This window comes from Sceloporus undulatus, chromosome 2 (genome assembly GCF_019175285.1).
Source record: "Sceloporus undulatus isolate JIND9_A2432 ecotype Alabama chromosome 2, SceUnd_v1.1, whole genome shotgun sequence".
Taxonomy (NCBI): Eukaryota; Metazoa; Chordata; class Lepidosauria; order Squamata; family Phrynosomatidae; genus Sceloporus; species Sceloporus undulatus.
In genome coordinates this window covers 67,917,336-67,928,030 of record NC_056523.1, presented here as the reverse complement: position 1 = coordinate 67,928,030, position 10,695 = coordinate 67,917,336, and the positions used below count along the sequence as shown (strand labels likewise).

The 10,695-nt window shown below is 40.5% G+C and overlaps 1 protein-coding gene across 1 annotated transcript in view; it reads left to right on the top strand.

Moving 5' to 3' along the window:
* IARS1 (isoleucyl-tRNA synthetase 1) overlaps window positions 1-10,695 on the top strand; it is a 125,897-nt gene that overhangs the window by 96,466 nt on the left and 18,736 nt on the right. Inside the window, 2 exon segments of the mRNA XM_042449814.1 lie at window positions 6,760-6,871; window positions 7,984-8,109. Coding sequence (XP_042305748.1) covers window positions 6,760-6,871; window positions 7,984-8,109 — 238 coding nt within the window.

Sequence of the window (10,695 nt, the reverse complement as noted above, 5' to 3'; positions counted from 1 at the left end):
AATAATAATAATAATAATAATAATAATAATAATAATAATAATAATAATAAATATGTGCCCTTGCCTGTAGGCCTCCTGGATTGTGGCACTAAGGTTCAGCCTTTTCCCTTTCCTGACTTAGTTTGCATGGCCAGCTATATGCCATGTCTCCCACACTCCCCAAGAGTAGGGTTTTTTGTTGGTCTCCCCCCCCCCCTTTTGGGGTTGTTGTTGCCTCATTTGAACTCTATAGCCCTCTAATTTCTTTTGAACACTTTACACGTACCTGGGAGACCAAGGATTGTTGCATGATTGATGGAGGAAGATATCTCAAGAACCATATTAACCTGCTTGCACCTAGCACCTGATGGAAAGGCTCTACTTTGTGTCCCAATTCTGGTGGACGCCCAACTAGTACGACCAAAAGAGAGAACCTTCTCAGGCTGGCATTATCTATGATGTTATTTTATTGTATGGCGAAGACCATTTTGTTTAGTTATGCCATTGTTTTATATATTTTATTCAAAGTTTTATCTGTGTTTGTCATTCAGTTTGTGTTTTTTGCAGTGTTTTATTTGTATTTATTATTCAATGAATGAAAAAGGACAGTCCTGTATCATTCAGACTGAAGGCTTAACTGGACATGCATTTCGTTTCTTGTAGCGGAAAGCTGCTATTTCTCTCTAGTTGGTTTTCAAGGCATGCTGTCTTTGATCCTAGAAGATGCATATAGCCATCCAATTCCCTTTTGAGTAGCCAGCATGAGTGATGAGATCTCCTTATGAAACCACCTCTTTTTTTGGCAACTAGTTCTATAGTTTAACAGTGAAATGTATGGGAGGACTTCTGTTTTGTCTTTCCCAAACCTCCCATCATTCAGCTATATTGGGTGATGCAGGTTTGACATATTGTGGGGTGGTGGAGAAGTGGATTCATTCTATTTGCTTCCTCTACAGCATAAATAATTCTAGAAAATTCTATCATACCCCTCCCACCCCATTTGTGTTTCTTCTGAATCTAAGAGGCACTGTTGTAACCTTTTGTGATAGAGTATTCGTTCTAGCCCCCAGTCATCTTGGTTGGACTTTTCCCAACTCTTCAATAGCAATTTTTTGCTATGTAATAATCAAAATCCTATGCTATCTAAAAAATCCCAACTGTGGAGACCCTATAATGTGGTAACCCTGTGTAGTATCCCAACTGTGGTTACCCTGGATCAGTGGTGGTGAACCTATGGCATGAGTGACAGAAGTGGCACTCAGAGCCCTCTCTGTGGGCACATATGCCATTACCTCAGCACAGAGTTTGCAGAATTTGTTACTAGAAAGTCAGAGGCACATGGCACTTTGCGATAAATAAATGGGTTTTGGGTTGCAGTTTGGACACTCAGGTGGGTTATAGACCGCCCATTTGGGGCGGTCTGCACCCGCCCCTTTCCCCGCCGGATCGGGGCCTCAGTGTGCAGAGCGGCAGCCGCTGAGGCCCCGATCCGCTGCTTTTCGGGCTGCGGGGAAGCAGCAAAACGCCACTTCCCCGCAGCCTGAAAAGGGGTGTCCCTGGGGCTTCAAGCCCCAAGGACATCCCGTGGCGGTGGGGAGAAGAGAAAGGGGCCGCTTGGCCTCTTTCTCTTTTAGTCCGCTGGGTGCAGCCGTCTGAAGGCTGCGCCCAGCGGACTAAACCAGGAAGGAGCTCCTTCCTGCTCCGTGTTCAGGGCACACTAAGCGCCCTGGCGCGGAGCAAGGACGTCACGTCCGCGCCGCCCCGTCTAGAGGCAGCGCGGCCGTGACGTCCTCACGGAGGCGGCCGTATGGAAGGGCCACCTCCGTTTAGTGCGTGACGAGCACGCATTAGGGTTAGGGCGGTGCGGAAGCACCGCCCTTTTGTAACCCTAGTGCGTGCTCGTCACGCACTAAAGTGCCAGTTTGTAACCGGCCATTGTCTCTAAAATTTTTGCCATCACTGCCCTGGAGTATCCCAATTCTGGTTACATACCATTTTTGGTATGTAATAATAAACCCTATGTAGTTTTCTAACTGTGGTTATCATATACTGTACAGTGGATCCTTGTTATACGCTGGGGTTTGGTTCCAAGATCCCCCGTGTATAACAAAATCCGTGTATGCTCAAGTCCCATTAAATATAATGACATAGTAAAATGGTGTCCCTAATAAAAAATGGAACATCAAGGTAAATTTATACTTTTTTGGAACATTTTCAAACCGTGTATGCTTGAATCCGTGTATAAAAAATCCGTGTATAAGAAGGGCCGACTGTACATTTTTCAGTGGCTTTTGAGCCATCTGATCACCCCTAACATAGAATCCAGCTTCTTCACAGGTGCCTTAAAAAGGCTGTTTTTTCCTGACAATCCTGTCACTAATTAGCTTGCTAATTAGCTTACTTGATGTTCACCGCTATGATCTTGGGAATAGCGGTATATAAATAAAAAAACAAATTAATCCAGGTGCTATCAATGTAGTTTTGAAATTAGGATTTTGCGCTGCACTTTTCATTTATTTACATTGAGCTGTATTTGCCATTTTGTTGTCCATCCTCCCAGATTGGAAACATCCTTCACAGCCCAACTGTTCTTAAGTAATGTGAAGTCAAAGGCTTTCATGACCAGCATCCATAGTTTTTTGTGGAGTTTTTGGGCTATGTGGCTGTGTTCTGGACTAATTTATTCCTGATGTTTCGCCTGCATCTCTGGCTGGCATCTTCAGAGAATGGTATTAAGTAATATTTATCACATGATAAAAATTTTCAACTCCACAGTTCTTTCTGAAGTTAAGGCTGTTTGTTGCTGGCTCAGGTAGATACAGGACTCATCCTGTAACTTCTAACCATTTGCCAAATGCATTTTAGTCGATTGAATATAGAATGAAATATTGTTTGATTTCAGTGGCACAGTTCAGAATGAAAAGGACAGAACTCTTTGCCTTGCCCTTGAGAAGTATTCCTTGTGGTTAACTGACCAAATATTCCCTTTTAGGGAACACAGGTAACAGAAAAATATATATGAAAGTCTACTGATGTGATCTTATAGAATCATAGAATCATAGAGTTGGAAGAGACCACAAGGGCCACCCAGTCCAACCCCCTGCCATGCAGGAAATCCAAATCAAAGCATCCCCAACAGATGGCCATCTAGCCTCTGCTTATAGACCTCCAAGGAAGGAGACTCCACTACACTCCGGGGGAGTTTGTTCCACTGTCGAACAGCCCCTCTTGATAAATGGGAAGTTAAGAAAAGTACTTAGGAGATACCCACTGTATCATTTCATGAATGATTAATTTTAAAATATTTGTCAAAAACAGAATAATATATTTGTTTTCAATTACAGCTGGCCCTCCATATTTGCGCGTTTGACTTTTGCGGATTTAATGATTCATGGATTATTTGCTGCCTGTCTCATTTTTAACAGGGACTGCAGACCTCACGAGACTATGAACGTGTGGTGAGGTTTGTAAGTTCTTATTAATATAAATAATAAAATAAAATATTTATTTGTATCCCACTTTTCATAGATCAAAGCGGCAACAACAATCAATAATACAATTACATTCATATAAAAAAAATCAGATTAAAAACATCAACAATACATATCACAATCACAAACACAAACACAATCCTGCCAGCAGCAAATAAAACAATACAACACGGTGAGATTACAAATTAGAGAGGGAAAAACTAGCTGCAAGGCAGTTTAGGGGAAAGCCTGTTGGAATAAATGGGTTTTTAAACCCTTTTTGAACTGGTCAAGGGAGGTGGAAGAGCGGAGCTCACTGGGAAGTGAGTTCCAGAGCTTGGGGGCAGAGATAGAAAAGCCCCTCTGTGATGTTACAACATATTTAGACTCTGGAACGCTAAGCAAATGCTCCCCAGCCGACCTGAGTGTGCGGGGCGGATTGTATGGAGAGAGGCGGTCCTTCAAGTACCCTGGGCCCAAGCCATTTAGGGCTTTATAGGTAATAACCAACACCTTGTATTGAGCTCGGAAGCAAATTGGCAGCCAATGTAGATCTTTTAACACAGGTGTTATATGACTGGCCCTGGAGGCACCAGTGACCAGTCTGGCTGCCATATTCTGAACCAACTGTAGCTTCCGAGTGTGGTACAAGGGTTGCCCCATGTAGAGCGCGTTGCAGAAATCCAAACGAGAGGTTACCATAGCATGTACTACTGTTTCAAGGTCCCCCTGGCCCAGGTAGGGTCGCAGCTGGCGTATCAGCCAAAGCTGATAACAGGTGCTCCTGACCGTCGCATCCACCTGAGATGTAAGATGAAGCGACGAGTCAAGGAGCACCCCCAGACTGCGAGCAGAGTCCTTCAGGGGAAGCGTGACCCCATTCAGGACAGGTGGACAAACCTCCAAACCCGGGCCGGGGGAACCTATCATGAGTACTTCCGTTTTCTCTGGATTCAAACTGAGTTTGTTTTCCCTCATCCAGCCCATTACCAAGTTCAGGCAGGCATCTAGAGGAGAGATGCCATCCCTGGTCACTGAATCAGTCGGAGATACTGATAACACCGCGCCCCATACCTCCGGATGATCTCTCCCAGAGGTTTCATGTAAATGTTAAATAGCATAGGGAACAGAATGACTCCTTGAGGGATACCAGATGTAAGGGCCCTCTTATCGGAGCACACGTCCCCCAGCTGCACCATCTGGAATCTACCCGAAAGGTAGGAGTGGAACCACTGGAGCGCAGTGCCCCCGACTCCCAACTCTCTCAGGCGTTCCAGAAGGATACCATGGTCAATGGTATCGAAAGCCGCTGAGATGTCTAAGAGCACTAACAGGGACACGCTACCCCTGTCCATGCCCAGACGGAGATCATCGACCAAGGCGACCATGGCAGACTCAACTCCATAGCCCGCCCGAAACACGGTTTGAAATGGGTCTAGAAAATCAGTATCATCCAAGATCGATTGAAGCTGGATTGCAACCGCCCTCTCAATCACCTTCCCCAAGAAAGGCAAAAGCGATACAGGCTGATAATTGTTATGCAACGGGGGTCTAGGGAGGGCTTTTTTATCAGCGGTTTTACTATGGCCAATTTCAAGCTGGTTGGAAATTGCCTATCCCTAAGGGATGTATTAATTATGCAGTGTAACATTGTAGTTACAACCGCACCTCCCTGAGCTGCTAGCCATGAGAGGCAGGGATCGAGAGAGCAAGTTGTCTTCCTAACATTTCCAAGGATCTTGTCCACATCCTCGGTACTTACAGACTCAAAATGATCCAGTACAATTGAGTCCACAGAAGCTCTGGAGACCTCTAAAATGGCATTGGGCAGCAATGTAAGTGTCAGTAAGCCCCACCAGCCACCCGCTTCTGCCTTGTGAAAGAGCCCCACTGCTTTGAAGGCATCCACAGTGGGTTGAATCTATGGGTCATGCTTTTTTTGTGTTAAATGTGGTGGTGGTATAGAGTTATTTGCGTTTTTTCCAGTTTCACTGGAGTCCTGTGCCCTTAACCTCAGAGAATGTGGGGGGCTGACTGTACAGTTGAGGTCACTTTACAAGGTATTGGGGGCTGACTGTACAGATGAGGTCAGTTTACAAGGTATTGGTGACAATCCTTTTTATAGGGAAAAATTCAGGTTTACATGTAGTTTTTGGGAGATTGTAGATGATGAATTTTAGGTGTTCACTGCAAATGCTTGGAATTCTAGGACAGCCAGAAAGACAGTAAGTTCTACAGGTATGTAATAGCCGTGGTACAGGTGTTTGACACAAATAGGATAGAGGAATCTTGGGTGTTGCCTTTCATCAACGCAGTAAAAGTGTCCATCTGTTCCTGATTTATGGATCTCCAAGCATGAAAACAATGAGTAATGGTTACTTCTCTAGAAAATGAAGTAATATGTCAAAAGGTAAAAGGTATAAGAAAGTTTGATAATACAACTTTGATTTGTATCCGTATTTGATCTGCAATAATCCTTTCCCTGATATACTGACCAAATACAGACACAAATCAAAGAAACTTTAGATACCAAGAAAGACATAAAGTGTTTTCAATATCTATATACCAAGTACTGAGTCATGCTCAACCATCCCTATGTACCCCATCCCATATTGTTTGGGGGAGGGGGCATTCACTCTGACCCTCATTGTATTCTTTATTGAAGGTTGGAGGGAAGAATTCAGAAGTTTGAGGAAGAAATAATTTTCATTGTATTGTGTCATAATACAAACCAGTCATATTTCTTTCAAAAGATTCAAAGTACAAATCCTGGTGTTTGCAATTAAAAAAATAGATAACTAACCATCACCAGAATATCGCCCAATAAAATTATGTTGACTTCTTCAAAGGTCATTGTTTTTCTCATGGTGTAACTATCATCATTTTAACTGAAATGTGCAACAACAGCAAAAAATGCATCATAAAGTTTTGTGTGTGAGAGACCTTGAATCCATGTTATAGTAATGTTTAGAATTATTAATTCAGCCTTGAAACTTGTCAGTTTCCTGGTGGTTAATAGCCAGTAAAACTTGCCCCCTAGTGGCCAGGTCTAGGAGACCCGGACTTAAAGTGTGTCATCTGTAGGTGCAACTCTGACTCCTTTCTACACCTCTTTTTTATAGTGTTGAAAGCTTATTTCTCAGCCTAAGTTTGTCTCTGCTGATATCCTCTGCATGGTTATTTCTATGTTAGTTTACAACTATTGTCACTGTAATTCTTGACAGTCTACCCAAATTTTAGAAGCTTTGAGGTTTTGCGTATCGCACCAGAGAAAAATGATGTAAAAAAAAATTAACTGTTGTTTCTTTAGCTGAAGGGATCAGAACTGGAAATTACACTAGCCAAAGGCGCTTTGCATCATCACATTGAACCAACATGTGCTTATGTCAATGTGAACATCTGTGTTAATGGTAAAGAGCAAGGTAGGAATATATTCCACTGCTTTTTGAATTGTCACCATCGTCTTTTTAGTCACTGCTATCATTGAGAGGAAGGCTGTATATGTTGGGGGTTCTGTCTGTGTAGTCACTACTTTTTTCATGCTGGTAAAATTCTTTTCTTACCACTGAAGCAATCATAAAAGCATAACAAATTCATGTAATCAGTTTGTGTGATAGATGCCAATAGAGACTGCACTATTTAACCTTGAGAGTAATCATCACTGAAATTAATGTGGCTTAATTTTATGAAGGCATATATAATTTTGCACTGTTAATTTTGAGCTTCCTTTCATGGTACAAAAAGAGAGAACTAAAATCTGGAAGCAGGTGGAGAAAGGGCATATTAAGTGCCTAAAATTATATATTATAAAAATAATGCAAGTTGCTAATATTGAAACAATGAAAATATCACTTAGTACATCATTGATCTTGCTAATTCACTAGTGCGGGAATGTCCACCTATAATTAGGTCCTACCAGTTTGGTGGGTGATTAAGGTACGAAGGCAGGTTGAATTTAATAACAAAACGGATAGTTATTCTTAAAATTATTCAAGAAAAATCATTATCATGCTCCTTTGATCCCATAAAATTAATTTTACACAGTATGTCCCATTAAAAAAAATAGTTTGAATTTCACATCTGGATCATATTGTTGCATTATTTATTATCAATTTTAAAGAAAATATTGGTATTTTTATATTTTTGAAAAATATGATTTTGATGAAGATACTTGTTCTTGGATAAAAGAAGATAATTGTGCCCTTTAAGTGACTTCTGTTGTATGTAGACTCATAGAGGTGGAAGACTCAAGGGCTATCCAGTCCAACCCCATTCTGCCTTGCAGGGACACAGAATCAAAGCAGCCCTGACAGATGGCCATCCAACTCTGTTTGAAAACTTCCAAAGAAGGGAACTCACCACTCTCTGAGGGAGTGTGTCCCACTGTCAAACAGCTCTTACTGTCCTCCTAAGGTTGAGGTGGAATCTCTTTTCCTGTAGTTTGAATCCACTGTGTATTCACAGTACAGGTGAAGCAGTCTTGATAACTTACTAGAAAAATATTTTTCTTATTACTCTGCATTCTCATCTGCAGGTGGAATGGTCCTGCTAGAAAATCCTAAAGGAGATAATAAATTAGACTTTACCAGATTTATTAATACCATGTCATCCATTTTTGGACTTGAAAATTCAAAGCTGGCGGTTTTCAGTGGAAAAACAGGTGAGTAGCAGTAGAGAGCAACACGCATAAACACACCCACCCACCTGTGATAACTGTGTTTCGGAAAAAAATATTGCTATGATTTTAGAAAATATGTAACTTAAAAAAATACCTTGAAGATATGCTTTATTTGAACTTCCTTTTTACTAATCCTATGAGAAGAAATTTAACTGGATATAGACCACCACTAAAATTTGTTTATAAAAAATCCTGCTTGGTTCTGCTTCTGTAAATTTGATCCATTTGAATTAAGAGTGTGCCTTTGAGTTCTTTATCTACCTGCTTAGATTCAGGGGAACAAACTACTGTAGCATTTGCAAATCTCATACAGTGAAACATTTATGCTCTTTGTAAGCTAAACCAATGTGCTTTTTCATTGCCGTTTTAAAAAGGTTTTATTTTATGGAAGACTGAAGATCTCATGACTTGTATTTCAAGGACAGTGATGAACCACCTGATTACTTTGTTTAAAAGTTTGGAAGGACTAGGAACAACTTTCTGTTCCCTCCTTCAGCCCACTGTGGACAATGTAGTGGTCCATGCTGGTGAAACTTGAAATGATTTAAAGGTTGTTTTTTTAACCAATGTGGGTTTATTTATTTTTTTAATTAAAATAAGGTTATTATTGGGAGGCAATAGGTACTGTGAGAAGTACAAAAATGGCTGAGGGTTGCATATGGTTTCCTCCCGTTTTAAAAGACTTCATATGTGTGTAAACATAATGTTCTGCATAAAAAAACCTAAGCTGAATTATATCAGTTGGTCATAAAGTTGCTGCTAGATTTTTCTTCATCCTCTTCCTTCTTATACATAACACATACATTTTGCAGATGTTTGTTAACAGTTGTAGCTTTCTCATATGCTTGGTGCTTTTTTCCATGGAATATCAAAAAATCAAGGGTGCATCTACACTGTAAAAATAATGGAATTTATTACCTTAATGAACACAACTCCACCCTGCAAAATTCTGGGATTTGTAGTTTTGTGAGGCATCAGCATGCTGGCAGAGAAGGTTAAATGCTTGCATAGAATAGAGTTACAGCACTTATAGGGGTGCCAAACTGCATTATTTCTACAGTATAGATGCACCCTAAATTGGAAAAAAGCAGCAGTTCAAATCGGACTGACCCAAATTGTGAGGAATAATTTAGGAGAATCTTCCTCCACCAAAAATACTTCCATCCTCAGTATTCTATATGTAAGAGGGTACTTTGGTGATTGATAGAAGGCATACAGGTGGTGGTGGGAGATATACTCACTGTAAGTTAGCTGAAGCTTTGGCAGCATTTTTCCCCTTTAAGATTACCCTTTCTAGTACTAATGACATCATCTTGTATGCATTCAGGTTTCAGTGATGACAGATGAAGGTAATTCAGATTGAAAGCAACATCTACCTGCCTTTTTCATTAATTTGACAATGATCCAGTATGCCTTTGGCTGTGCATTTCTGTCAGATTTCAGTGTATAAAACTAAACTGCAGCCTGCATTTAATGTTGGTACCTTTAACATACACGTGTTCAATTAGGAAACATGATGGTTAGTGGACTTAATTTTTTTCCTCCTTCATATTACTATCTTAATCTTGCAAGAAAAAAAAGCCATCTGGCATATTTTTCTTCTGTAAAGACACTTCAGCTATATCACCTTTACTTACGTCCACTGAGTTGATGTTCTAAATTATAAAGTTTACCTTGACTGCCACAAATTGTGGGACAACATTTGTACTTCTGGATTTTTTTTTTTAAAAACATAACTGCATTTGAAGTTTTGTTCCACATAATTTCACACAGCAATAGGAAAATGCTTTAATTTGTTTTGCACTTTAAAAAGGCATGTTGGAATGTGTGGGTGGAGGGGCGAAGTGAGAGATGGGAACAGAAAGGAGTATTCTACTGTGTTGATTGCATATTTTTAATGTTATGACTACTTGAGGAATTCTTAATTACAATTAATTAGTTTTTGAAAAAATATAGCTTAGAATTTTTTGAAACATAGTGCTTGACTGGCGTACATTACATAAAAATCAAATAAACAGTAAACAGTCACAATAATTACATAATAAAATCAGCAGCAAAGAATAAGAAACACTGCAGTTCATAAAATTAATATAAAACCTCTAGCACAATGCTTCCCAAACTTTGGTCCTCAAGATGTTTTGGACTTCAGCTCCGAGAATTCCTGGCTATTGACCAAGCTGGAAGGGAATTTTAGGAAGACCAAAGTTTGGGAACCACTGCTCTAGCAGAACAGATCAATGTTAAACCACCAAATGATGATTCTTAAAATGCCTGGGATTAGAAGCCCCCCACATCATGCTGCAAAATGGATAATGTGTGTGTTAAGTGAGCCTACTGGTGAAAGATGTTCCCTAGCCAATTCCCTGGGTCTGTTGCCAACTCCCAGTGTTGGATGTTCCCAGCCAATTCTTTCACATGGAAAGCTAGGTTGCGCCCCCTCTGCTTTTCTTCTGACAGGAGGTAAAGACCTTTATATTCTGATAGGCTTTTGGCCCCCAACTGTTTTCTGGAGAGGGGTCTTCTAATGAGGCATGTTGTACTTGTCTAACATTTTTCATATTATTAAAA